We start from the raw sequence: 27,931 nt of genomic DNA on the forward strand, positions 1-27,931 counted from the left end.
AGGTCGCGGAGTGTCCCTCGCTGGAATCCCCCAGCCCCGTGGGGACACAACCCTGTGCCACCTGCGCCGGGGGTGACAAGGGAGGTGGCACCGCCGTGCTCCGACCTGGCCCATCCTGCGCGCGATCCTGTGGGTGAGAGGGACACCGGGCCCTGCGGGAAGAGCTGCGGGAGCTTCCCTGGAAGAACCGGGACAACGCCGGGACAGCGCCGGGGCAACGCCACCATCCCGAGAGCCCTGCCGCCGCCATGGCGGCGTGACGTCACACGGCCACGCCCTTCTAGAGGCGTGGGTCGCAGAGGGCGTTGTTGGGGCGTGGCCTGTTGGCGGCCGTGGCGTGCGGCGGCGGCAGCGCCATGTCGATGGAGGACCCCTTCTTCGTGGTGAAGGGGTGAGCGCCGCGGCGAGAGGGATGCGCGGCGGGCTGGGGCCGCGGCCGGGCGCGGAGGGGGCGGGCACGGCCGCCGCGCCGCTCGGGAGGCCCGCGGAGCGGGGGGCGAGCGGCGGGCGGGGGTCTGGGGGGGGGGAAATGGCGGCCAGGGCCCCCCGTGCTGCTGAGGGGCTGAGCGCGGGCCCCGGGGCCCGTCCGCCGGTGCTGCCCGGCGCGGGGAGCGCTGCGGTGAGGCGGGCAGGTGCCGGGCCGCGGCCGGGCCTCCCCCGGGCTCTGTGAGGGCCCCCCGGCCGTGGCTGCAGGTGCGGCTCGGGGACAGCGGGCACAGCGGGGCTGGCGGCTGGAAGGCGGGGGGACAATGGGAAAGGTAGAGAGGAGCAGGGAGCGAGCTGTGGGACAAACAATGGCCATGAGAGGAAGCCTGCAGAGAAGAGCCTGAACGCGGGGAAATACCAGCTAAAGGTGGCCAAAGGAAAATTATCATTAATAGGGTGAAAGGAGCTCTGTTGGAACTACTGGAGAGGGTCCAGTGGAGGCCACCAAGATGATTTGGGGTCCAGAGCATCTCTCTGGTGGGGAGAAACTAGACGAGCAGGGCCTGTTTAGTCCAGAGAAGACAGAGGAGATCTCATCACTCCATATAAATATCTTTAAAGCGTGTCAGGAGGATGGTGCCAGACCCTTTGCAGCAACAGGCCATAAACTAAAACACAAGAAGTTCCACCTCAAGGTGAGGAAGAGGTTCTTTGCAGTGAGGGTGGCAGAGCACTGGAAAAAGCTTCCTAAGGAGGTCACGGAGTTTGCTGGAGGCATTCCAAACCCATCTGGAGGTATCCCTGTGTCCCCTGCTCTAGGTGACAGTGAATGATGGGCGGTTTGGACTGGATGATCCACAGAGGTCCCTTCCAAGCCCAGCAATTCTGTAATTCTGCGAAAGCAGCTCCATCACTAAACACTGCCCTCGGGCCACCTTCAGCTTGTGCTGGGGGCTGCTCTTCTGCCCCCTTGTCACAGTGAAACGGCCCTGAGGAGCAGCAGAGGGGCTCCTGGTGGGGCGTTTGGGAGAGCCACGCAAGAAGAAGAAGTGTGGGAAGGGATATTGGTGCAGCCAGGGAAAGTGAATCCCTTTACCAGGATAAACTCGTGCTTAGAGAAGAATATAGGAGTCGCCATGGGTGGGGAGCAAGTGTCCTGTCAAACTTTCCAGAGATGTTCCTGCAGGGTGTGGGGAAGGGCAGGGAGGGGAAAGGGGATGTGCTGCCGCTCCCACAGTTAATTATTACCTGGCAGGTCGGTGGGGCTGGTGGTAGTGTAGCCACCAGAATTGCTACTAGTTTGCTTTCCTGGTGTCTGTAACTTCTCCCATCAGAGGACATCCAGCTCTGCTTTACATTCTTGATGCTGGGGACTTCCACAAGTGTGGAAAAAAAAACAACAAAAAAAAAAAAAAAAAACAACAAAAAAAAAAAAACAAACAAAAAAACCCAACAAACCAACCAAATAAAACCAAAACTTGTGCTGGCAAGTAGAGGAGGGAATGAAGTGTTCCAGATCCTCAGCGCAGGCTGCTGGCTTTAGGGCACTCAGAGTGGCAGACTCAGAGCTGTAGGCGTGCAAGAAGAGAAGGGACACGCATCAGAGTGCTGAGAAACTGCAGCTTAGACAGCAACTGGAGGACTCAAGGCCCTGGTGGAACTTACAGAGGTGCAGTCCTGGCATGTCAGTTCATCTGCCCTGGGCCTCCCCTGCTTTCCTTCACTGGGGTGAAACACCTGACTGTTGTGTGCAAGCTCATGGTGGCCTCCTTGGACACCAGTCTGATCTCATCTCCCTTCCTAAGCAGATTTTGTCTCCCTTCCCCTGTGAACCTGGGGCAGCAGCTCGGGACCACAGAGTTTGTAAATGCAGATAACCACACTGAGAGTGTGTGACCCAAATTTACAAACCTGCTTGCCCCAAACCAGAGCCATCAGCAATGCCTTCCCCTGCTGTGAATGCACTCGTCTCCAAAAGAGCTTAGAGCAGCAGAAACAACTTGCGTTTCCTAAGCCAGCATAGTAGGCCTGTGTATTTTTTAAATGCTGAACTAAAATAAACAGTTCTCCACTCAACAATCTGCCTGGCTGTGGTGTGGGGACAGTTCCTGTAATTATGTGTGCCCTTGGGGTATCTTACATGGGTAGTTAAGGGCCTTGAGAGGAAAACTGTTGAGAGAGAAATGCAAAAGCCTGGATTGCCAAAGAGCTGCCTTGTTCAGACCCTCTGCCCTGGCTTGCCTGGGTGACACTCAGCAGCTTCCCCTGAAGAAATAGGTCCCTTCATGAATAACTTCATGCTGCAGTGAGTTACAGGGCAAATCCTTATTTTACAAAATAAACACAAAGTTGTTGGAAGGAGAGGTGTTTGGGAGGAAGCTGTGGCATCCCTGTTCAGCTGGACACGGGGCTGTCCCAGTGTCACTGCTGCAGGGCAGCTAGGGATAATTCTTGGCTTCTCTTCACTCTCTTACCTGCAGAGAGGTGCAGAAAGCTGTGAACACTGCCCAGGGGCTCTTCCAGAGGTGGACAGAGCTCTTGCAAGATCCCTCCATTGCCACAAGAGAAGAAATCGACTGGACCACTAATGAGCTCAGGAACAACCTGCGGAGCATCGAGTGGGACCTGGAAGACCTGGATGAAACCATCAATATCCTTTTTGTGGCCCTTTGGAGGTAGTTGCAGTTCTTGGGTTGTACTAAATAGCCAAGTCCCAGTGCTTGTCACTCTTTGCAAAAATCAGGACTGCTTGGGATTGAATTTTGCATTCCCATTGGCTTTTCTCAAATTGCAAATGAAAAATTAAGTAGAGGATTTTCCTTTTGCCTTTTTGTCTCCCTTTTTGCAAGGTATATTCTAAGATGCTTTGTTCTAGAAAGCCTGTTGTGTTGTGTGAATCTGGATTTCTGCGGGGTCAGTTCATTCTCTAGGCTGCCTTCCAGAAATACTCCTTTTCCCTTGTGCTCCTCTGAGTGCTCCTGAAAACACTGCACAGCATCACAGAACCAAAGAAACACATGGAAAAGAGAAACCTTGTGCATGTGCTGCACGGCACTTTGCTGCCATGTCTCCTTTTCCATCCAGTCTGCTGTTCTTTGCTAATCAGATTTTGGGAACAGGCACAACACAGCAGCCCCTTGGCACGCTCGGGGTTTGTGTATCCATGTGTGTAGCCAGCCCCGCTTCCGGGGCCTCCTTGACTCGGTGCCCAGGCATCGTGGAGGCAAACCCACGGAAATTCAACCTCGATGCCACGGAGCTGGGAATCCGCAAAGCCTTCATCACCAGCACGCGGCAGGTGGTCAGGGTAAGGAACCTGCCCTTGGGCTCAGGGCCTGGGGAAGGTGTGGGGGAAATTGGTGGTTAAAAAAGGAAATCTTGGGTCTGAGCTGTGGTGGAATGGAGAGCAGAGAATAAACCTGCCACCTTCTGAGTCTCAGGCTTCCTCCTCTTCCCCGTGCTTTCCCTCCTGGAGCTGCCTGGAAGGGTTTGGGGGTGCAGGTGCCCCATGGAATTCCCTCCTTTTATGCTGCTGATGCTTGAAGTTTTCACACTGCTCTGGCAACAGTGAGCTGGGAGCCTGTGGTAGCGGGGAGGAAGAGTGAAGACCCAGCTGCAATGTGGAGCCTTGCTTCAGAGTTGAGGGAAATCTCGACTGTCCTGACCATTTGTAGCACTGGTTTTCAGCAACAGAGAGACCACTTTGAACACTGACAGATGGTTAAAGCCTGGTGCTATTGACACGGTGACTTCAACTTCCTACCCCTGCAAAATAGTCCAAACAACCACTGGATTTATTTTTAACTTGAGGAAGATTTTTTTAGTTTAAGCTTACACTTGAGAAGCAAAAAGGGGATTTTAACAACTTAGTGGTAACAAATAGAGAAGAAACATCTTTCCAAAAGCTTCACTGCCTGGTAACAAGCTGCTCAAGTAGGAAGTTTTCTGTCTATTAATAGCTACACTGAGTTTCTGCTGCCCCTCAGACTCTGATGTTCCTGCAGTCCTGTGGTCTGGATGCAGTTCCTAAGGCTTGCTGCCTGGAAACTGATCCCAAAACCACACTGGCCCCAGGTGGCAGGCATATGCTTGCTGCCTTGTCCTCAGTGTAGTCCGCTCCCTAATGGGCAGGATCAGGCAAGCCTGCTCTCTAGTCCTCTTCTCCTGGCTGAAAAATGCTGGCTAATGGCTTTTGGAGCAGTGTCTCCCACTGGGAAATGAAATTTGTAAGTGGCCCTGTGCAGCTGACTTCCAGTTTCCATGGGGGAATTTGTGATGCGCTGCAGCCAGTGAGAATTAACCAAGTGGGATGTGGCGGTGCTCTTCGGTGATGTGTTGCGCATCTCTGAACAGTAAAGCACATCTGAATCCTCTGGTGGCATCAGAACTCAGCTGGTGGATCAGCCTCTGCCAGATGACGTTGACTAATTGCTAATTTATGAAAACTAGGTTATATTACATTGTGATGGGGAGCCTTCTGTGGTTAGTGACCTTCTGCAGGAACTCCACAGCAAAAATTAATTGGTAGGAGAGAACATTGACACAGTCAGAGAGGATGGCCACAGGACAAGAAATCTACCTTCTACTATGGAATATAAAAACAGATGCAGTTGGGAATAAAGCCCAGGAGGTTATAGGCTTCAAGGCCTTGACAAACACTTCCTTACATTCTGTCAACAGGAACATTAGTTTATTACACAAATCAACGTGGTTCTGGTTGTAGTGGAGAAAAATGAGTAGTAAATGAGGAATATTTTCAAAATATCCCAATGCTGTTGATTCCAGTATTAGTATAATAATGAAACTTTCTACAGTATGTTTCCAAACTCTTCAAAAGTGTGGGTTTTCAAAGAAAATATCTCTTCCCTCTTTCCCCCTTGTAGAAGCCTTGCTGGGTATAAACAGCCCTGTAGCACCCTGGATTTGCCTGTCACCTCAAATCCAATGCTCACATGCTCCTTCTTTTGTTGAATGAACAGGACATGAAGGATCAGATGTCAAACTCTTCCATGCAAGCACTGGCTGAAAGAAAAAACAGGCAGGTGAGAACCAGAAACAGGCAATGTATTTCTGCTACAGTGTATGTCCTGTCTGGAGTCCCTCCCCTTACAAACCTTGGGTGTGGGAAGGGGCTGCAGCCGAGCTGTGTTTGAGCTGTGTCCATTTGGCTGCCCTAGGAGAGCTGGTTCTCACAGGCGTGTTGCTGCCAGCCTCTCCCAAGCCTCTCTCAGAGCAGTAAGTCAGCACTCACCATCTGTCTCTGTCTTCAGAGCTGGTTGTTTACAACTGTCAGCATTGCACCATCCCATGGAAAGGGAAATCTCCCTCCTCCTCCTCCTCCTCGGGGGGAAGCAGCTCAGAATCCATGTCAATGAATGTAATCCTGCGTTCTGCTGGATTTAGGAGCCAAGATGGTGCAATATCCTTTCATGCAGCTGCTTCTCGTAATAACCGTGTAAGAAGATGGAAAGAGCTGGAGGAGTCGCGTGTTGTCTGCACTTAGTAATCTAAGGAGTAGAAACAGATGCAGATTGTGCTCCTTCCTGGCTGATGGAGAGGCTGTAAGGAGACACTGGAGCTGACTTCCAGATCCACTCCAGTAAAAGCTGATGTGTGCTTCATACAGTTAATTGTCTGTACTGCATCAGCCTTACCACACATGGCAAAAACAACAAAGCAGAGAATGCATTCCTGAGCTTGTCACAGGGTTAATTGATGTGCTTGGCAAATACTCCCTGCAACAAAGTCCCCGACACCCTTGCTCAAACAAGTCTGTAGCTTTCCCTGCGATTTGCTGCTTTCTTTTGCATGAGGTTCCTGATAGCTGCAGGAGACCATATGGCCCAGCTCTTGTAGTGACATCTGGTCAGGAAAACTGACTTCCCCTTGCTGCCTTCCTTTCCTTTCCCAGCCTTCACTGCAGACTGCAAGGCTTGTGCTGAGCTTTGTGTCTGAGGGGCTGGCTAGCAGTGATCTGACCCTCACAGCCCAGGCTGGCAAACAGGACCTTTCTATTGAAGCTGCAGGCAAAGCTAGTGCACTGCATTAAATAAAAACGAGCTGCTCTTGCCACAAACTGGAGGCACCAGGAGCTTGCTCAGTGTCTTGGGGGCAGAAACAGCCAGATGTCCTGCTGGCTTCCTGCATGGTCAGTCTGTCAGCTTTCCTCACCCCTCCTTGAACCTTATAAGTCAGATGAACAGTAGACACCGTCTGGTTTTCAGCCTGACAGAGCAGCCTGGTCATTGTCTTACTGTTCTTCACAAATACTCAGTCATTCCATCCTGCCCACAACCAGGAGCTGCAGGATGGTCTTGTTACAAGTCAGCCTGCCTTCCACGCTGGACGGCAGAGTCTTTAACCCTTCCCTAGTGCTGCAGGGTGCAGTTCCTCACCTGCAGGTCATGTTCATTCTCCAGCATCTGTAGCTTGGGTTATTATTCCTCTTGCTGGGACCAGACATATTTGGCTGGAAAGCCACATCTTTGCAGGCCTTTCATGAGCTTCCCTGTCCAGGTTGTAGTCAGGTAGCAAGAGTAACTTTGAATGCTGGCAGCTGAAGAGCTTGCTGGAGGGATAGGCAGCCTGGATCATAGAACATAAGCATACAGCACTGCTCTGGTGATATATTGCATTATTTTACTGTCAGCTCAACTGGTTAAGTACTTTATCCAGACCCTCTTAAGCCCCTGTCATTAGCAGCAGAGCGCTCAAATGGAGCTGTACATCTGTTAACACAATATACCCAGACAATTCCCAGCTCACATGTCCTAGCACACAGTGCTGCCTCTTGAGCAGGCCTCTGCCAGTCTTTTGTGCTGTGCAGGCCTCCTGCACACACTGTCAGTCAGCCACACTCCAGCTCTCCTGCTGCTGGAGAGGCATCTCTGCAATTCCAGGCTGCAGAGACTTCCCAGGCTGGCGTTTTGGCTGTGTTGGTTTAGTTCATGACAGCACTTTGGCTGAGTAGCAGCAGAGCAGGAGGAAGGGGATGCTGTGTGTGTGTGTACACAAGTGTTGCCTTGTCTGCCTTCCCACCTCACCCTGTAGACGGGCTGGGAGCAGACACAAGGGTGTTGCTAAGAGCTCTCTCTGCATCTGTTCAGGCACTCCTGGGAGAGAGTGGGAGTCAGAGTTGGAGCTCTGGACCTGACAAATACAGCCGTCTGGACCGGGAGCTGCAATTAGCAAATTCACATTTCATCGAGGAGCAGCAAGCTCAACAACAGGTAAGGCAGCTGGCATCACAGACTAAATAGCTTTGCTTGCCAAATGGGTGCCAGGGGGACTGGTCTGGCTCCAGGAGCCTGAGAGTCCTCCCCTTTGCTTGTGGCATGTGTCTGTGCATTCTGTGCGTGCATTTCCTGTGCAGCACAGCTTTGGGTGATCTCGGCACAAGGCTTTTAACCCTGGAGGTGTGGGGCTTCTGCTGTGTTTAGGAGGCAGTAGGCACAATCTGGAAAATGTAGCACACTAGGATTTAATAGTGCAAGATTGTTGAAATTCTTGGGAGAGTAGAAACACTGCAAGAAGAAAAGGGCCCGTTTGTCTTATGCAACTTCCCCTGGTTAAAAAATGTTTGGTGTTGTTTGTGTGCATCTCCCATCAGGAGAACAGGCTGGGAGCAGGAGCATGCGCCTGCTTCCTTTTCCTGCTTTTGTCACCGTGAGATTAGTGAGAAAGGCTGTGTGAGGGCTTGGGAGAACCCCTGGTGAGGCACTTCCCGGCTGCAATTCCCAGCTGACAGGGGGGTTTGCCTGGAGACTTGCCAGGCCAGGCACAGACTGGAGAACTGCAGGGCCTTGACACAGGCAGTGACTCGGAGGTGGCAAACTCTGCTAAAGCTCCTGACCAGTGCTGCCACCTTGGCTTCCAGACATGTTTTACCTACTGACTCCAGGGGGATAAATAGCTTCAGAAATAGGTAAGTAGGGTAAAGCTAATCCTTAGCATGACTGTGCCCTGAAAATGACTTAAAACAGCACCAGACTTATTCCTTTGGCACATTCAGAGCCAGGCTGGCTATTTTTAGTTGTAGAAGCTGCAACAGCCTTCTGCTTGCATTAACCCCCTGTTAGCTGCAGCACATTCCAGGTGGTGTTTCCCAGGCACAGCATCAATGTTCCTCCCTGGCCTGCTTACCTTGCCAAGGTTTTGATGACCAGCCCTTGGAGTTTTCCAAAGTCACTTTAGCTGTGCATGCAGCATGGATGAGCTGAGGCTGGATTTGCAGGGATGTCTGGAGGCTGCAGCCTACTGTACCATGGGGATCCCATGCCATGGAAACTTTCCCCTGGCTGTCTCCTCTCCAGGATTTCTCAGGAATGCAGACCTCATTCCTGGTGGCTTAGGCCCGAGCCCAGGTCTCACAGCTGATGTTGGCCGAGCAGCAAGTACTTGTCCACTGGATGGGCTGGCTCCAACCCAGCTGCAGGCAGCAGATCTGTAATTGCCCATTTCTCTTCTCTTTGGCCCCAGTTGATTGTGGAGCAGCAGGATGAGCAGTTGGAGCTGGTCTCTGGCAGCATCGGGGTGCTGAAGAACATGTCCCAGCGCATTGGCGGGGAGCTGGAAGAGCAAGCAGTGTAAGTGTGAGACATGGTGGCAAAAACCTGGCATGGGGCTGGCTGCAACATGGCTGGATGTCCTCACACACCTATCTCTGCCTCTAGTAGAGCCTGGAATTCACTGGTGCCTCAGGCAGCCTCTCCTTTTTCCTGTGGAAAGTATTTTGTACTGCAAGGATCCAACTGCAACCTCCTTCCTTTAGAAGCCTGCGTCTAGGGCAGGCTTAACTGCCACCTTACCTTTCTTCCTCTCCTTTTCACATGCTCCCCGTCAGGCAGCCAGCAGATAAGGGAGGGAGATGCTGTGCAATGCAGATGCTGGCCACTTCTCCACTCCACAGGGTTTTGTGCTGCCCCTGGACAATTGCTGGGGCCAGGAGCTCTCAGCTGTGCCCTGAAACACACAGCACAGAGCTGCTCTTCATCACTGAAGTTAAAAATAACCCTCACCCACGCAAAGGGTTAAAGACCAGCTCACAAAGTCATTTTTCATCCATCCATTTACATAAAAATTAGATTTCTTTCCCAGTTCTTGTCCTTTGCAAACAATTTCCCAGTTGTGCAGGCTAACAGCTATGCTTCCAGAAAGGCTTGAAGGGTTCATGCCTAAAACCCCTCCTTGTTTGGCTGGTAGGAGTCTGGAGGGCCGTGGCCCTTGTGAAGTGATTTCATCTTGGATGGAGAGGAGGAACTTTCAACCTCCCTCCTGTGTCAAGCAGGAATCCTCTGCTCTCACAGAAGAGATTGATGTGGTGTGTCTGTTTCTGGATCATCACACAAGCCATCAGTGCTTGCAAGATTAGCTCGTAACTGCCACAGTGAGGTTTTCCCCACTGAATGAAGGTTTAACAAGTGCCTGGCACTCCAAATGAAGGAGTCTGTCCTTTTAAATGCATTAAGCTTTAAAGTCCCACTGGGTGGAGACAATTGGATTAGTACCTTGACTCTGGATGTGCACGGGCATTGACAAAGCATGGATTCAGGAAGGCTTTCAGATTCATTACAGTCACTGTGTGGAGGAAGTAAAAGGGTGACTTCCATGCAGAGCTTGAAAAGCACCTTAAAAGCAACTGCAGATCTCATTCCCACTTGATATGATTTTAGTTTAAACTGCAAGCCCTGAACAAGAAAAGAGATTTAAAGTCCAAGCTGACATGTAGATGCTAATCACAGATTATAAATGAGACTTTCCTTTTGTAAGGAGGAAGCCCCTCCCCCAGTCCTCACCTTGCAGATATGTGTGGAGTTCAGCCACAATCACCCAGGGAGGATCAGTCTGGCAGGAATCCCAAGTTACTTCCCACCAAAGCAGAGCTGCTGTCTCAGCAGGTTTTTTCCCCTCCCTCGGGTGCTTCCAGGAGAGGAGGCCACGTTCATTTTGTCTGCCAAGGTGTGATCCATGTGTGTGAGCATGCTGCAGAAACCCCAGGGGATGTGCCACGTGCTGACCAGTGCCCTGCTTCTGTGTCCTCAGGATGCTGGATGACTTCTCCCACGAGTTAGACAGCACTCAGTCGCGCCTTGATAACGTCATGAAGAAGCTGGCCAAAGTGTCTCACATGACGAGTGGTAGGTCCTGGGAAGTGGGATCCAGTCCTGGAAAGGGACAGACAAGCCCTTGGATCTTCAGGCTGGGACACTGTGCTCCCACCCACCCAGCCAAGGGGAGGGAGCAGCTCTCAGTTCTTGAAAGAAGGGGAAGGTTTCCAAGCCCGGCAGCTGCTCCTGCCCAGACACTGCTCTGCTGCCTGTCCCCTCCCTTTGTTTTATTTACAGATGCCTTTCTATTTATGCTGCTACTGCTGGGAAAATCCCCCTCTAGCTGGTGGGAGGGGAAGCTCTGCAGCCTCCTGCTCTGCTGCAGTTTCCCGGGCTGCCTGTGGAACAAAAGCTGTCAAGGTGCCATTAAACACCGGCCACCGTGCGCGGCTTGCCCCGCACCAGAATGCCTGCAGCAATCCCCTTCCCAAATCCCACCTGCCCTGGGGCTGCGGATGCCTGCAGGCTGTTGTTGGTCACATCTATCTCAGCTGGTAGAGGAAAGAGCTGAATTCTGTGCTGAAGCCACAGAAAAGTCCTTATAAGGCTTGTGCCTGAAGCCAGGGGCCGGCGGGGCGCCGTGGGCAGAGCAAACAGGAAGCCCCAGCCTGGCTGCTGGGAAGTGCCGCGCTGCCGACTGCCTCTGAGCCTGGCACCGTGCCCGGCCAGCGCCTCCTCCAGCACCACTCTCCCCTGGGTGCTCAGGACCTTGGGAAGGCAGCAGCCTGTCAGGAGGAAAAGCATTGCTGCTCTGCAGGATTAGACTATCCGAGGGATTTATGAGGTAGCAGGAATACAGCCCTAGGGAGACCACTTGGAGTGCTGGCAGTGCACTTTGGGCCAACAGTAGCTCAGCAGCAGCACTACCACGGGTGAACTCTGTGTCTCTGCCCTTTCCTGTGGGAAAACCCGTGGATCTCTGCAGAGCGTTTCTGAGTGTTGTGAAAGAGCATTTCTGCTGGAATCACCTATGCCAGGGAGAGCAGGAGGGCTCTTTCTGCTGTGCCTAGGAGTTGAGGGGGTGCCAGCAGCCCTTTCCCCACTGCTGCACCATCAACTTGAGGGGAAGACAGTGGCTCTTAGAGGTGATGTGAGCCAATCTCAGAGGTGTGTTGAGCCAATGAGGTGTAAAGATGTCCAGGGAAACCTGATTCCTGGCCCTGTCCCCTAAGGGAAGCTGCCACAATCTCTTCCTGGCAGAGCTCCTCAGGGCAGCTTTCACTGGATCCGTTCTTGTTCCTCTGGCAAACAGATTGCTCCAAGAATGAACAGTAAACACAGCAGCTCTCTGCTTGTTCCTCCCAATTGCTTTTGAGCCAGCTTTTCAAAGCTGTTTGAACTTGGTTGGGAAGAAGCCTCGGAATTCCCACAGCTGTTCCCAAACCCCAGTGTATCCTGGACGAGAATGCCTCACTGCAATATTCAGCACCACAGCCTTTCTCCCACAGAAACTGTTGTTTTGGCTGTTTGTTTTTGGAATTTGGTTCCTAGCAGTACACAAAGAAAAACGCTCCCCCAATTATCCTTCTCAACTAAAGAAGGAATACTGATGCCTCCTTTTCTTTCCAGATCGACGGCAGTGGTGTGCAATTGTTGTCCTTTTCGTCATCTTGCTAGTGGTGCTCATCCTGTTTTTTGTCCTGTGATGACAAAAACTGAACTTCCTGGGATGCCCCCTCCCCTCCCCCTCGCCCCGGCAGCGCGGGGAAATGAAACTCTCCCCATTTCCGTCCGCCCACAGAGATCCCCGGCAGGAACATCCGCACCCAGCTCTCACCATCCTCCTCCGAGGACTGCAGCTCGGCTGCGCCGGCATCTCCCCTGGCCTCGGGGAGAGGGGGTGGAGCGCTGGAGCTGCCTCCTCCCCTGCTGCGGTGCAGTCTGGACCTGGGCTCCGGGTCTGGATCCATGGAGCTGGAGGGGGACCTGACCCCCGCGCTTCCACCCGGTGCAGGTAGGAGCCGGTGAGAGGTGGACACAGAGCAGTGAGCCCTGAGGAGGATGGGACAGGGGGAGGAGTTACTGAATTCGCTGAGCATTACAAACTGCGTTGCCAGTGCCAGCCTCAGGCATTACTGGGAACGGTGAAACCCCCCAAGCCACAGCAAGGGAGGGGAGCCCTGGCCCTGCTCCCCATGCCCCTCCCTGCCTTCTGTGGGCAGGCTCTGTAGCACCAATTCTCTGCCGAGAGAGCACAGTGAGTCCTACCAGAGCTTTCCTGCCTTCTACCTGGGAAGAGGGCAGACCTGTAGGGTCTCGTGTCCTGCCATCGGCCACCCAGGCCCCTCAGACACCCCAGAGCTCTAAACCTGGGGTGCTGCACACCGAGCGCTGGCAATCAGCCGTGAGCCAGAGAGGGAGAGTCTTGAAGCTTTTAAACTTGCCTCCCTCATTATACAGGCCTCTAAAGCTCATTGACTGATGCTTTCTTTGCCCTTGTATAACTGAGTCACTGCTTCTGTTTAACAGCTGCTTCCCTTTGGCAAGTGATTTGCCAAGTCTAAAATAACTTATTTTTTTTAACAAAAAAAAATTTTAAAGATTTTTTTTGATGACAGAGCCACGTTCTCTCTGCGGGTGCACAACACATGATCAGAGGAACGGCGCTCAGTGATGTATTTTAAGTGTATATGAACTTGTAAATAGGATGTCTTAATTTTTCCCAACTGCTGTTTTTTGGACACCTCCATTGTAAGCAACCAAAAGGCAGGAGATACAAAGCTAGATCATGTTTCCATATTCCTTCACAGTCCTTTTGTTACCTCCTAGTTGTTTGTCACTCGAGTTGTCTCAGCAGTGTTGGATTCCCTACAGGGAATGTGGAGTAGCCAGGTGGGCAATACCAAAATTGTGGTGAAAAAAGCTCCCCTGGGCAGTATCACTGCAGAGGAACAGGCAGAGGGACCGTGCTGCAAGCACCAATTGTGGGATAGGGGGTGATTCTTGAGGAAAGCAAAAACAGTTTCTTACTCCAGTCTGCTCCCATATTTTAAGTTGCAAACATGAAAAGACTCAGCACAGGCTGGCTTATGGCTCCCAGATGGGGCTGGGGGAGGAAGTTAATTGGCACTGACGCAAAGACTTCTGCTGAAATGGCAAATCACCCCCAAAATCATCCCCCCCACCTTAGAATCTTGCCACCGGACGGCTTTACCTCCGGAACTGAACACTCCTCCCCCCCCCCGGCTTCGTGGCTCCCTCCGAGGTCTCCGTGGCCCCCCTGTCCCTCCCGCAGGCGCTGGATGCACAGCCGGCGGCTCGGTGCCTTCCGCAGCCGGGCGGGGCTGAACGGAGCCTCCCCGCCCGCCCGGCTGCTCGTCAGTAACGCACACGTGGTGCCTTGGCGCCCACCCGCACTCGTGATTCGAGTGGCTCCTTATCCCTGCAGAGCATCCCTGCGGGGAATAGGTGGTGTCTGCTTTCCAAGGCTGGCTGTAGCAGTGTCTGTGCCACTCCGTGGGTCTCTACCTCTCCAGGAGCAGGTTCCCAGGAGCACGGGTCTGGGCAGGGAGCAGGGCTCGCTGCTGGCTGCTGTTTTCACACCTCTGATCCCCGCGTTACTTCCGGCGTGTTTGTGCAGCCTTCGGGAATGACTCCCATGTAGGACTGCTCCTTTGGTAGTCCAGGGGGTGGCCCAGCTGCTGACATCACCACAAGCTACCTGAGTGTCTCTGGTCCCTTTCCCCGTGTACATTTGCTTTTCTGTCGCTGGTGGTGCCCTTCCCTTCAACACTAAATAAAGGTGCAGCAGCATAGATCTCCACTCCTCCTTGCCTGACTCTTGGTCCTGGGACAAACTTGGGGTCCCCTGGCACCAGGGAGTGGGAAAAGCTCTCCCACCAGCATTTGCCAGGCATCACCGTTCTGGATTTTGAGGCATAAGCAGCATCTGCAGTTTCTGGGGTCACTGCAGCATTGTGGGCAGCTGTGCCCAGATGTGGGGTTCCTGCAGACAGCTGTACCCAGATGTGGGGCACCACCATGCAGAGGGCAGCCATTGCTGCTGGAGACACTCCAAGGATGTGTTTTGCCTTCCATGGCTGGAAAAAAGAACCCCTCAGAATCCCCAAGGAGTTCTGCAGGTGGCTGAGCCCCTGCACTTACCTGCCCAGGCCCCCCCCAGCACCACAGCATGGTCAGGAGATAGCTGGTGGAGCAGCAGGGCCATGTGAAAAAACAAGTAGCAAAGGCCCCACGGGCACAAGCACCACCAGCCCCTCCATGCCACAAGCCAAGGGCACTGTTTTGTTATTGCAGAGATGTATTTTTGGGTTTCAGTTTGAAATAATTTAAAAGAGCCCCACCAGCCCTCCAGCACAAGGTGGCAGTGCTGGCAGGAAGCCCTCTGTCTCCTGGGATCATGGAGATGGGGTGTCCCCATGCTGGTCACCCCGGTGCCCAGCAGGATGCACCCACACGGCTCTGTTTGGGCCAGGCTGTCCCCTGTCCCCCACACCTGGGCAGCTCCTGGATACTCTGGGGGAGTCCTTGGTCCCATACTCCCAGGGGGGCACGGAAAGCCACCTGCCCCCACTGCAGTAGAGCCGGGCAGGTCCTGGCACTGTGAGGCAGCTTGGTCCGTGCCATTCTGCAGCCTCCTGGGACATCAGTGGGACATGGTCCTTCTCCCACCACTGGGACATCCTCTTGCCGGGCTTGGCAGGAGCCGTGCCAGGGCTACCGTGGCGCCGGGCGGTGCCGGAGCACGCGCAGGGACAGGCTGTCAGCGCGCAGCAGCAGCTCGCGGATATGCACCAACCCTAGCCCCGAGACGGCCGCGCCGTTGACCTGCAGGATCTCGTCCCCCACGCCCAGGAGCCCCGCGTAGAGCTTGGCCGTGCCAGCATCCGCCATCTCTTGCACGTAGACACCTGTGGAGGGAACGGGGATGGGTGAGAGCCCTTCCTGCCCCTGGAGCACCCAGGAGCTGCACAGAAAGAAACCTCTGATGAACAGCCTTTGGTGTGGGCTGTGTGTCCCAAGCCAAGCGCTGATGGACACGCAGGATTGTGCGTGGCCAAAGCCGCACGTGGCAGCATCCCCCCACCTGCATCACCTCCCTGTGGCTCAGCAGCAATGGAGCAACCCCCTGCACCCGTGCCCGAGCTCGCCCCTGGGGTGGGACGAGAGTCACCATGGAGGGACCACAGAGTGCCAAGGCTCTGGGATGATCCCACAATACCTGTGTCGGGCCGGCCGTGGCCGGAGATGACGGAGAACCCGAAGACGCCATGGGGGGGTCGCTGCAGCTCCAGCTGGCTGGTGCCATCAGGGAAGACCTCAACCACACGCCCCACGGCGCGCAGCTGGCCGGGCGCCCCGATGTCCTCCACGCTCAGCGAGCGCTGCGGCCCTGAGCCCCCCTTCCTGTGGGGAGAGGGAAGGTGGGTGAGTGGGGACAAGGGAAGCTGCTGGAGACCGGGTGATGCAGCCCCTGGCAGCACTGAGCCACCACAGCAGCCCAGAACAGCGTCCTGGGCACTGCAGGGATGTGCCAGGCCCCATCCTACCTGTCGGCCGTGGTCTGGGGCAGGAGGTAGGCACTGGCACGGGGTGCCTTTCCCAGCTGGGGATGCAGGCTTTGGATAGAGGCAGCCTTTTGGGGCTGGCAGAAGGGTGACACCTGTGGAGAAACACCTGGCTGAGATGGGGACAAACACTGTGCAGCACTGCAGTGCTTCACCTACTGATGTACCGAGGGAGCGGAGGAAACTGGGACATCCCAACCCCCTGGAGCACTCCCCAACTCACTGCTGAGGAGGGAGGAGCATAGCTGCTCTTCCACTACCACCCCTCTCTCCCTCCTTCCCCCTTCCACTTCCCAGTTGGCTCCAGGCTTTTTAAACACAGCAGGTTTGAGGTGACGCATCCCCCCATGCCCCCTCCAGGACCACCTGAGCCACAAATCCATAGTCAGGAACACTTCATCCCAGTCCAGCATCCTTTCCCTTGTGCCACCCCAGTCTCCCCACGGGCACCCCCCGCATGGGGCGATGTCCAAGCTCACCAGCTGCAGGGACTGCAGAGACGGTGACTTCTTGACAGCAGAGCTGCCTGGTGGGGAGCCGCCGGGGGCCGGGAGCTGCTCCATGCTGTAGCAGCGGAAGCGGCCCAGGCGCTGCTTGGTGCTCTGGCTCAGGCTGCACAGCAGCTTCTTCAGCCCCGACGCCGAAGCGCTGCTGCCCTTGCGGCTCACTGGCCGCCCCGGCTCCCTGGGTGGAGAGGCATGGTGGTCACACACCGAGTGTCTGGGGTGGCAGCAGGACCTGCAGCTGCCTCTGGGCTGGGGGTGCATCCTGCACCTGGCCTTGGCAGCCTTGAGAGCTGCAGCACGGTGAGATCGGTGTGTAAAGTGACATCGAGGTGCACAGGGAGATTGGGGTGCATGGTGAGATCAGAGCACATGGTGAGATCGGGGTGCATGGTGAGATCGGGAGCAGCCTCCTCCCCGAAGCAGTAACCCAGCACACACAAGTTTGTCACTACCCAAAGTGACCTGAAGGGCTCCCTCCCTGTTTTCTCCATTATTTCAGGGGTTTAACACATCTCAGAAGTCCCCTGCTCTGCCCCAAGGGATCACATCCTGCCAATGGGCTCAGAGGACCCAGCAACACCTTGGAATTCTCCTGCCAGGCTGAGACATGCAGCACCAGGCACAGAGCTGGCAGGATCGCACTTGGAAAGCCCCAAGGCAGTTGATTTTTTTCAAAAGGGAAGAACCCAACACCAGCGAAACTCCTCTGTCACATCTGCTCTAACATCCCTGGCAGAACCAGATCTGGGGAAACTAAGCTCCCCCAAACCCACAGCAACACACGGGCACATTGTAACCCCCACACTGGTTTCTGGGAGGTTTTTGGAGCCAGGGAGCTCAACCCAGCAGCATCCTGCAGTGCCCAGGAGGGATGCTCAGGGCTGCACGGTTTGGGGTGCCATGGCTGCCCGTGCTCACTCACCCGTGCACCGCACTCCCAGCCGGCTGCCGCTGTGGCTGCGCTCCCGAAATCCCGGCACCTTCCCCGGCAGGATGAGCAGCCTCCGGGGGCACGGCAGTGACAGGGCTGGCAGCAGGGTGTGACAGTGTCCCTGCAACCACAGAGAGACAGTCACACGCCTGTTTCATTGGGACCCCCCCAGCACTCCATGTGTGGGTTTCTTACCTCTGCCCGTCCCCGGGGCGTCCTGCCCGTGGGTGTTGTTGCAGTTGTTGGTGGACAAGGCACGGAGGGGGCTCCCCGGGAGCCACCTGGGGCTGCAGGGACTCCGCCGCTCGGCCGGCCCCACCGTGCCCCCGGGCTGCGGTGGGGCTGCGCTGCCAGCATCCGGCTCCGGGCCCCGGACTCCTTGGCTCGGCGCCTGGCGGCTGCTGCTGGAGAACAGGGCTTTCCTGCAAGGCATCTGGGCGCAGGCCTTCTTGGTAGGAGGGGGAGCAGGGACGTGGGTGCCTGGGATGGGGGTGCTGGTCCTCAGCTGCGAGGAAGGCTCCAGGGGCTCGCTGGACTGCTGTGGTGGGCGAGCTGTGTTCCCCACTCCCTTGCTGCCCCCCAGATGTCGATGGGGTTCCCCATCTTCCCGGCTGCTGGCTCTTCCCGGTGGTGTGGGGCAAACAGGCCCCGGACCCGAGTCCCCATCCTCGGGGCCACCGCTGGCCACACACGTCCCCTTTCTGGCCCTCGCCTCTGGCTGCGAGGCAGCGCGGGGAGTTCTGTGCCCTCGAGTGCGGGGGTCCCGGTGCCCCCGCAGGTGGGGGCTGCGGGGTCCTGCCTCCTCGCTGTCCGTCCGGCAGCCGTCGGAGGTGTCGGTGCTCTCCAGGGCCGAGTCCACCTCGTCGATGTAGGTGACATCCCCGATGTAAGTCTCCTTGATCTTCTCGGTGTGGATGCGCTGCCGGGAGGGCAGGATCCACAGCGGGGACCCTCCGGGGCCCAGAGGCCTGATTTTAGGCTCTGTCTGGGCAGCGCTCGGCCCTCTGCTATCCCCTGGGACGCTTCTTTGTGCCGCAGGGCTACTTTTGGCCAGGTCGGAGGCAGCTCGCGTGTCCGTGCCCCGGCCGGAGGCAGCACCAAGGAAGGAGCCGCAGGCGCTGCACTTGCCGCCGGCCACGAGGTCGCCACTGCGGGCTTTGGGCTGGCCAGCGCCATCCCCCGGCTGCCTGCTGCCGGCCGGCTCCGGCGAGGTGATCGCCGAGCCCAGCGTCCGCCGGTGCCGCAGCTGCAGCCGCTCCAGGTACCGCACCTCGGCGTCCCGGGCCGACTCGTCCTCGAAGCGGACGCGGGACGGGGACGGTCCCCGCGACCGTCGCGGCCGCCCGCAGCTCGACTCCCCGCTGGACGAGTCGCTCAGGCTCCCGCCGTCCCGCTGGGCGACGCTCGGCCTCCCGCTGGGCTCCCTGCCATGGGGACAGACAGACGGACGCCCTGCAGGCGAGCTGCAGGGGCTGCTCGGCAACCCTGGGAAAGCAGGGCGGGAGGGGGAAAACCCAGTGCAAAAGACGGAGCGAGGAGGAAAGTCCGCCCGGTGCTCCCTGGCTGTGCACAGCCCTGCTTCCCTCCAGCCTGAAGCTGAAATCCGGAGAGGCTGCGGCACCCCCCTGCTGCCACGGCTCGACCTCCATCGCCCCTTCCGTGCCCGAGTGTGTGGTTAATCATTCCAGGAACGCCACATCGCACATATGACCTGGCGAGACGCCGCTGTGGTCCAGCCTCCAGCAGCGAGTCTTGCCCGGGAAAACACTCCCCATCAGCTGGGAAACGCCATCCTCCCACCACTGCTATTTCCGTGTGACCATACACCACAATTAACTAAACGCCCCCAGCCACTTCGAAAGAGGTCGGAATTAACTAAACGCCTCCCAAGCACTGGGAAAGAGGTCAGGCACACCCAGGGTACGAGGCCGCACCGTGCGCGCAGCGGTCGGATCGCGGCTCCGCACGCGTGCTTGCACACGTGTGCCCGCTCCAAACACGGTGTGGATGTGCCCCAAACGCGGCTGCGGGCCTGGGAACACCGTGGGGACACGGAGGTGGCACTGACCTGGGCTGTGGGACGGCGGTGGGGACGAGGAGGATGTCGTGGCTGGCGCGCAGCGGGTTCGTCCGAGCCTTCATGCGGGCGCGCTGCAGCAGCTGCTTGGCCTGCTCGTGCCGCGGGCTCAGCTCGAGCTCCTGCCCGGCGACAAAGGCCCTGCGGCCCCGCAGCGGGCAGGGGGATTAGGAAAAAATAACAGGGATTAGGCGTGCTTTAACAGTGACGACGAGGCTGCTCTGCCCAGGGAAAACGGGGCTTGGCCGCCATTCACGGGCGGGCTGGCGGCCACGCTGGGGGATGGTGGCGCCAGGTGAGACTCTGGGGGCGGGCTCAGCACCCACACAGCTCGGGCACAGGCTCAACCGAGCCAGTGCTTTGTGCCATGGGCATCCCCGAGGTGGACAGGGAAATGGGGGTAGGCACCAACTCCCATCCCTGCCAGCGTAAATCCTGTGGCAGTGGGGAGGCAGGGAGGTTTGGGGTGACCTCCTGACCTGATTGTCTTGCTGCCTTCCCTTCCTTGCAGGGGGTCTTTCCCTGCACCCCCAGCCCGCTCTGACTGCAGGGTGAGGGACCTGACAGCTCTCCCTGCTGCACCACTGCCTTCCTGGTTGGCCATGGCCCTAATCCTCCTGATTAAAATAATCAGCTCAGGCAGTCTCCTCGGGAAGCCTGGCCTTAACCTCTTCAGTGCAGCATGGTGGGCACACACTGCCCCCCCAGCAGCATTATGGGTGGCCTGAGCTTCCCCCAGGCTTTGGCTGCCCTGCTCACAGGAGGTGCTGCATCCCCAGCTCTGCCTTGCACCCCCGTCACTGATCCGGCTGCCAGAGCAGAGCAGAGGCAGTGACCATAAGACTGGGAGGGTCTTTCCCCTCTCACGGTTCTGCCCTTTGCAGCCCCCAGCCTCTCACCTGCCTATGCCACCTCCTTATTTTTAGTCCATACCTCTTAAGGTTTTTCATTAGTCCAACAAGATTACACACTCCTGCTGCCTCGATCCTCTTAAGCACCTGGAGCAAATTTCTTTCCCATCCTCTTCCCCAGTTCCCTTCCTGCTCTGGCATCCTGGCAGGGATGTCCTGAGCTCAGACACCAGGGGGACACCCAGCTCCCGTCCCTTGTCCCACCCAAGCATGCTGGAGCCCAGCCACACTCCTTCACCAGCTGCCCCACAGCCCTTCCTTGGAGCTGCTTCAAAATGTGCATTTAAAATACAAGACTGGGGAGTGGGAAAGAGGGAAATGTCCATTTCTGCCACACTGGAACTGACCTACCTGCAGCTCTCAGCGTCCTGCAGCGAAACCCCCGAGTCCCAGTCCCCATCGCTCGCTGGCATCTCTGAAACGCAGGACAGGACAAGGCATTAGCCTGGCTGGATGGCACCCCCATCCTCTTGATAGCACCCCCCATATATCCCATCCCAACACCCTCCGCAGGGCTCTCCCAGATATTTGGCTCTGGGAGATCCCAAAGGAGTGGAATGTGGGGCAACAGCACCTGGCTGTAGGTGTGGGACTGTGGGGATGGGGACATGGGGTCATCGGGGCAGATGCTATGAAAGGAGAAATGTATTCTCTTTTCTGGTGGCAGCTTGCAAAGGGACAGTGATGCCCACAGACCTGTTGTGTCCCCGAAATTTTCTTGCTCTCACTTCGGCAGTGAAATTCCTCACTAGGACACCAGAGAGGACTGACGGGTATCACCCAGAGCATCTCGTGAGCATCTCCTACATCCCGGTGAAGGGGATGGGGCAGCCCTGGGGCGTGAGGCAGCAGGGAGCTGCACCTGCAGCGTGGGAGGCTGGAAGCTGGTCATAAGGAATACCGCCATCCCAGAGATTTTCCCTCCCACTTCCCCCCGAGCGAGCCACCACCTTCCCAAAACACCCACCGGGAGCAGCAAGGCCCAGCACCTCCTGCAGCAGCCGCCGGTTCCTCTCCACCCGCTCAGCCAGCGAGAGCCTCTCCCAGCTCTCCGCCGCGGGGGCGGGAACAGAGGGACGCCCCCGGTCCCGCAGCGGGGTTCGAGCCTCTTCATCCAGGGAGGGTCTCTCATGGAGGGAGGCACAGTGCCAAGACCTGCTGCCCTTGTCCGGGGGGAGCTCGGCGCCTCCCGGCACATCTCCCCTGGGCCCCGGGACCCTCCAGAGCTCCGGAGTGCCGGCGGGGGGTGCTGGGGCGCTGCCGGGCGCGCCCCCGTCCAGCAGCCTGTCCGTCAGGTAGGTGCGGAGCTGCGCCCGCGGCTCCACCGCCTCTGCCCCCGGCTTCCCCCGCCGGGGCCGCGGCTTCTTTGACGAGGGACGCTCGGGGGCAGCCGCGGGGGTCCCCGGCCGGCCGCCCCGCTTCTCCTTCAGCGCCTTCACCTTGCCCTCCAGGACGGCGTGGGGGCCGCGGGCGGCCTCGGGGCGCTCCAGCGCGGCAGGGCTGCGGCCGCCCTGGGTCTGCTGCTTGGGGGGCCGCGGCAGGCGCCGCGCCTCAGCGGGAGGGCTCCTCTCCATGAGTCCTGCAGGGATAAAACCCAGGGCATGACGCCTGCACTGCCCTCGCCCTCCCCAGCGCCCACCCACCCACAAAGGGCATCACCCCACCTGCCCTGGGGGGTTAAAGCACGCAATGCCACCGGCGTGTGCCTGGAGAGGAAGGGGACGCGGAGGTGACACAGAGGCCACCCATGCACCCAGAGCACCGACACTCTGCCAGCATCACTGGGGAGCAGGAAGAATGGGGCATCAGTGCTGCGGCAGGGGGGAATGGGGCAGCAATAAGGGATCGGTGGTTCCCCAAAAAGGGTGGCCAGGGGCTGGGCAGCAGCGCGAGTGCCCACCCACACTGTTCCAGGTGCCCTGGGGCACCCAGCAAGAAGACCCGGAGGGAACTGACACTTCCTGAGCTAAACCAGGGCCCCAAACCTCCGCAGAACACAAATCCTCCCGGCGACAACTCGCCGAAGGTGCCACCAGACAGACGCCGGCCCCTGCTCCGCCCCTGCCCCCGGGGCCACACGTGGCACTCGTCCTGCGCCCGCCTCGCCGTCCCGGTGGTACCGAGGTGCCGCTGCCCTCCTGCACCCCGCCGGCAGCATCCCGTCCCATCCTGTCCCCGCTGGTAGCCCTGGAGGAGCCGCCCCCGCGGCCGGGGCTCAGGAGCATCCCCGTGGCACCCCCCGGGCCCCATCGCCGCCCGGCTCCCCGCAGCCCCCCACTGCCCCAGGCTGAGCGGGACGGGGCCACGGGCGGGATGCGAGGGCTGTCCTTACCCCCGGAGCAGCATCGGGAGAGGGCTGGGAAGAAGGAGCAGAAAGCGGAAGAAGGGAAGGAAGCAGGGGAGGGAAAAAAAGAAATTAAAAAAAAAAAAAAAAAAAAAAACGGCCAAACCAGCAAATCCCAGCCCCTCCAGCCGAGCCCGAGCTCAGCCGCTTGGCTGGGCTGTGGGGCCGTGGCTGGCCCTGCCTCCCGCCCCGGCCTCCTCCTCCTCCTCCTCCGCTCCGCGCACCCGGCCAAAGCCGACCCGGGACCGCCCGGTCCCTGCAGGGCCAGGCCACCGCGGCCACCGCCACGCTGGGGACAGCGGTGACCCCGCGCTGCACCCAGGGAACTGCACAGGAGGGGAAGCCAGCAGGACGGAGGGGTCCCGGCTGCCCTGGCCCTCCCTCAGGAGTGCCCTTTGTCAGGGCTGCGAGCGAAGCCGGGCCTCGGTGCCGGGGGGCTGTTCCGCATCTGCGGGATGGGGACGGAGCTCCCGGCGCCGGGGGCATTTCTCCAGCAGCAAAGCCCGCCGGCTCTCGGCACCTTCCTGCGAGCATCACACGTTTGCAGTTGTGCTAAATTCTCCTCCTTTCCGGAGGCCAAATCCTGCTTTGGACCCATGGCGAGCCAGGGCTGTGGCATTTCCAGGCAGGAGGGCGGTGGGAGCCGAGCTGGGTGCATCCATACACATCCCTGCCCCCAACCCCTGCATGCCACATGTGCCTGCCCACCACACACCAACACCCCCACCCTGACCCCCCGAGGCCCCACCATGCAGGACGAGGGTCCCAGGTGGGCAGCGCTTACCTGGAGGTGCCAGGGCTGTTGTCCCTGGGGGCACCGGGGATCTGAGGGGGCCCAGGGTGTCCCAGCCCCACTCCGGCTGCTGCTTTAAGCTGTGGCTTTTGATATTCGTGATTGGTTTCATAATCCCGATCAAAAGGAAATCACCAGGATTATGAAATTGTTTTAATCCTCCTGGCTCTGGCCACACTAGGCCCTGCCAGCACGAGCAGCAAGAAATTACTTTTATCTTCTTAAAATACCCCCGGCCACCCTTGGTGGCCCTGGGGCCCTTATCACAGCCAAACCTGAGCCCAAGGGCCTCCTTCTCCACGGGGGCTGACAACAGGGGTGCCTCTATGGGGGACAGAACGAGCATCTTCACTTGGCTGCTTCCAGGCAGGAAGGGCCAGCTGAGAGCTCTGTGTGGAAGAGCCCAGGGCAGAGGAACCACCCTTGTCCTGTCCCCCAGCACTGGGGTCCAACATCCCCTGTGACGCCAGGACACATCCTTACCTGCAGGCCATCCCAGAAAGGGATCCCGGCTCCTTTGCCTGGGCTGCGGAGGTGACACAGCTCCATGGGGAGTCATCCCCATGGAGCTGGGGTGAGGTGCCAAAGCAAGGGCAGCAGGAGGGCTCCTGCCACCAGCCAGGCTCCTGCCACCAGCCAGGAATGCCAGCAGGGAGCTGTGGCTGGGATTAAACCTCTGGGAAGCGGCTGCTGTGAGCAGCAACAGGCTTAGAGTGATTTCAAGGCTCTGGGCTCTCTTCTAGAGGGAGACTGATTGCAAGAGGCAATGAAGAGATTTAAAGAGCAAAATAAAAGCACAGACCCCAAACAACCCAGGGCTGGGCTGTTGAGCCTCTGGTCACGCATTGTGCTGGCAGGATGCCACCTTGGACTGGAGATCAGCTGGAGAGGGGCAACCAAAGGCTCCCAAAAGGACCACGAGCCTTTGGCCAGCACAGCACAGTCTGGGCAGGAGGTTTCCTCCAGCACCAGCCCCTGGCATGTTGGGTGTGAGCTGGGCTGGTGCTGGAGGAAACCCGGGCTGCTTCCTGTGAGCCCCTCCAACCCCTCGTCAGGTATCTCCCTCCTCCAAGCACCTCCACCTCCTCCCAGGACATGGATGTCTTCCACCTCCAGCCACCAGCGACATCCCACAGCTCCCAAAAGAGCAAGAGCAGCAGGAGCCAATGCTCCATGGGTGGATGCAGCACAGGGGTGAGATTTGGGAAGACACACACACAGACCAGGGACAAAAGAGCCATCAGATCATTGGAAAACAAAGAGCTTGTAATAATGAAAAAAGGACAGATTTCGTAACCAATCACTTTTTCCTTTGAAAAAACACAATCACAGTAACTTTGCTGTATACAACCACCTAGAAACTATGAAACAGTATCACATTGTGCAGTATTTTTTTTTTAAACCTACTTATCAAGAAGGGAATTCCACACTTCAAAAATTATATCCATTTGGGGAGGAAGGAGGAGACAGCTAATAGCGCAGTCACAGATACATCATGAGTCCAAGCAAGCAGCAATTCTTTGTCCTCACCTTTTCCACTGAGCCAAAACAGAAGAGTGGAGAAGGGGATAGCAAAAGAGAAAGGAGGGGGGAAGAAAGAAAGCACCCACAGAGGACTAATCACACTCCATAATTACTTTTGACATCTACAGGGCTTCATAGAAAGATCATTTAGACCAACACAGCGGGGAGGGGGAGAGGAAGGCAGCAGCGGGGCCCAGGGGGAATGTCGGCATTTCCACTCTGGGCCCCTTCCGAGCGCCAATCCTTCGCCACGAGGACCTACGGGATGGAGAGGTCATGGCAAGTTCTACCAGGATGCCCAATTTCTCCTCTGGAGTGAAGAGTTTGCAATTTGGTTTACAGAGCTTGAGGGACTGTCAGGCCGGGGCAGTGCCTCTTGCCCATTTTGCAAGGGCTGTGCCTGGGCCAGGGCAGCCTTTGGCTCCCACCGGGAACAGGGCTGGGGTGTCAGCATAGGGGAACTTCCCATGTTGTGTCCCTTCCCTCTCCTTTTCCAGGGTGTTGCAACAGGGATCGAGGTCCCTAGGGATGGTGACATACCAGTTTAGCCCACGGTGGCAGCAGGGGCCACTCGCCCCAAGGTGCAGAGTTTGGGATTGGGGTCATGTAAAGGAGGCAAGGTTTGATGAGGTGACAGCCACTGAGCCCAGCCGTGACTGCTGCAGAGGGATTTCCCACTCTTCCCCCAGGAGCCCCAGCCCCTCTTTTCCAAGGAGACAAAACAATCCGATTGCCTTCTGGAATAAAAACGTAAATTAAAACAAAAAAGAAAGTTTAAGGCAGAAGATCACCTTCCCCCTGCGAGTGCAAAGCAGAAGGGCAGAGGAGAGAACGGAGGACATGGAGCCGGGATGCAGCACGTGAGCGAAGTGGCATTTGTGTCCCCAGCTCGCCAAGCCATGTCCCAGCCCCAGGACACTTCCCAACACGTGGCCTGATGCTGGGGACACTGCCCTGAAGCCCAGCGAGCAGAGCAGGTCAGCATCCCTGGAGGACAAGGCCAAACCCACTCGGCCCTTCAAAACACAGCAAAGGCTTCACACTGTCTCCACTGCTCGTTGGAAGTAAAATCCCCAGGGATTGTTATTTCCTGAACCAGGAACGGGCTTTCCCTCCCTGTCTGCCACACTGGCCTTGCAGCTGAGCACCAGAACAAGCAGCACAAGAGGCAGAACGAGCAGCACAAGAGTTTTTAGGGAAGTAGGAGCAGCAGGATCCAGCTCTGCTGAGATTTCCACCAGAGATCTCGGCCATTCCAAGGTGTTCATGCTGAAGGCTGCTGCCAGTTGACCCCTTTCATTGGAATCAAACAGCAAAGACACTGAGAGAATGAGGAGGGCCAGGAGCAGGGTTGGGAAAGGCGTAGGATGAACACCAGCTGGCTTTGGGAATGCACCTGGATGAGAGAGGTAGGAGCTTACTGGATACATACAGACTGCAGCCAGGAGTGCTGCAAATGCATTTCTTTTAAAATGTGATGGGAGAGCATCAATTTTCATTGGAGAGCCCCCACTCCTGCTTGCAGAGTCCAAAGATCCCAATCCTGCCCTGCCGTCCTGTCAGGAACACAGCCATGGCACATGGCATTGCCCTGCCCATGCACAGGGACCTGGTGTTTCTGGTGACACCGTCCCAAAGCCACATGGGGAACCCCAGCCAGCAAATAAACTCTGGATGCTGCAACAGCTCACCCCCTGCAACCACAAGATCCCCAGAGGAGCAGCAGGATGGCAAGCAGGAGGGAATCAGCACGGAGAAGCAAGTTCACAGGGAATCTCCAAAAGTCACAAATGCCACAGGGTGGCATCTCCTCTCCTTAGACTGCACCATCCTGACAGGTTTCACCAGCCCAAAGCAGCTCCATACCACCCTGAGAGCTGTACAATCCAACCTCCACTGAATCACAAGGCACAGCCCAACACTTGAAATCCACAGCTTAAAGACCTTCCCCAGCTTCCACCTCCCATCCAGCTGCATCCCAACAATTAAAGCAGTGGATAAACCCCTCACCCCCAGCTCCTTTTAATGCTGCTCTGTCCTTCTGGACTGCCACCCTGCTGCTCTCCCTCCAGGAGTGTTCTCAAGCACCCATGAGCAAAGCTCAGCTCAGGAAATGCAGCCACCCTGGGAATGTCCCCACTGCCCTGGCTCCTGCTGCTCCCAAGGAGTGACAGGGCTATTTTCTCACCATCTGTTCTGCTTCATTAGGTCTCCCTTTATTGGCCAGATGTTCTCCTAGACGTGGAGCCATCCTGGCTTTAGTGCTCGCTCTCAGGAGGAATCTGCACACCTGATTTCTCAGAAATCTCTGGGAGGGAGGGAACAGGCAGATGCAGGGCTGGGAGCTAGGAGCCTTTAAAAGCCACACTTCTGGGAATTCAGGCTGCTTTCCCCCGAGACAGCATCTTCACTGCCAAAAGGGACCATGTTTTATTTTAGGAGATAATGTTTGCTCATCATTTGCCACCTCCCTTTTTTTTTTTGTTTTCCTTACTTCTCCTGCCAGCAAAGACAGAAAAAGGGAAGAGAAAGAGCAGAGCAAGGAGCAGAGCAGATGGACACACTGAATTCCTGCTTCCCATAAGGATTTGGGTAAACTACAGAATAAGGATTTAATCACTTGCAACCCGACCCACCCCGTCACGTTAGGAAGCAGAGGGTGGGATGGTGCAGCAGCGGGATGGACAGATGGACATAGCCCACCCAGCCCTGCCCTCCCCAGCCCAGCTGAGGAAGGCAGAGTGCTGTCAGGGGACTGGCATCACTTCCAAATCACAGAACCATG

At 57.0% G+C, this 27,931-nt stretch overlaps 2 protein-coding genes across 2 annotated transcripts; one reads left to right on the forward strand and one right to left on the reverse strand.

The window, feature by feature from the left end:
- The first annotated feature begins 318 nt into the window (after window positions 1-318).
- Window positions 319-14,295, forward strand: STX6 (syntaxin 6). Its single transcript, XM_053985317.1, has 8 exons — window positions 319-391; window positions 2,907-3,087; window positions 3,650-3,733; window positions 5,406-5,468; window positions 7,533-7,655; window positions 8,905-9,011; window positions 10,468-10,562; window positions 12,102-14,295. The coding sequence occupies exons 1-8, from the start codon at window positions 357-359 to the stop codon at window positions 12,176-12,178; spliced, it is 765 nt and encodes a 254-aa protein (XP_053841292.1). The 5' UTR covers window positions 319-356; the 3' UTR covers window positions 12,179-14,295.
- Window positions 14,296-14,662: 367 nt separating this feature from the next.
- KIAA1614 (KIAA1614 ortholog) lies at window positions 14,663-22,847 on the reverse strand. The gene is made up of 10 exons (XM_053985104.1): window positions 22,818-22,847; window positions 21,453-22,064; window positions 20,837-20,900; window positions 19,566-19,715; window positions 17,693-18,921; window positions 17,489-17,618; window positions 16,540-16,744; window positions 16,043-16,155; window positions 15,715-15,899; window positions 14,663-15,403 (listed from the first exon to the last, which is right to left on the reverse strand). Exons 2-10 carry the CDS (start codon window positions 22,057-22,059, stop codon window positions 15,210-15,212), a joined length of 2,877 nt encoding a protein of 958 aa, XP_053841079.1. The 5' UTR covers window positions 22,060-22,064; window positions 22,818-22,847; the 3' UTR covers window positions 14,663-15,209.
- Window positions 22,848-27,931: the final 5,084 nt, after the last annotated feature.

The sequence above is a fragment of the Vidua macroura genome, chromosome 9 (assembly GCF_024509145.1).
Source record: "Vidua macroura isolate BioBank_ID:100142 chromosome 9, ASM2450914v1, whole genome shotgun sequence".
In the NCBI taxonomy this organism is placed as follows: Eukaryota; Metazoa; Chordata; class Aves; order Passeriformes; family Viduidae; genus Vidua; species Vidua macroura.

Coding starts and splice junctions, on each gene's coding strand:
- STX6 (XM_053985317.1), top strand. CDS start 357: ATGTCGATGGAGGACCCCTTCTTCGTGGTGAAGGG. Junction 5,469..7,532: donor CTGAAAGAAAAAACAGGCAG/GTGAGAACCAGA, acceptor GCATCTGTTCAG/GCACTCCTGGGAGAGAGTGG. Junction 9,012..10,467: donor GAGCTGGAAGAGCAAGCAGT/GTAAGTGTGAGA, acceptor CTGTGTCCTCAG/GATGCTGGATGACTTCTCCC.
- KIAA1614 (XM_053985104.1), bottom strand. CDS start 22,059: ATGGAGAGGAGCCCTCCCGCTGAGGCGCGGCGCCTGCCGCGGCCCCCC. Junction 17,619..17,692: donor CGCCCCGGGGACGGGCAGAG/GTAAGAAACCCA, acceptor CTGTGGTTGCAG/GGACACTGTCACACCCTGCT. Junction 16,745..17,488: donor GCTGGGAGTGCGGTGCACGG/GTGAGTGAGCAC, acceptor CTCTCCACCCAG/GGAGCCGGGGCGGCCAGTGA.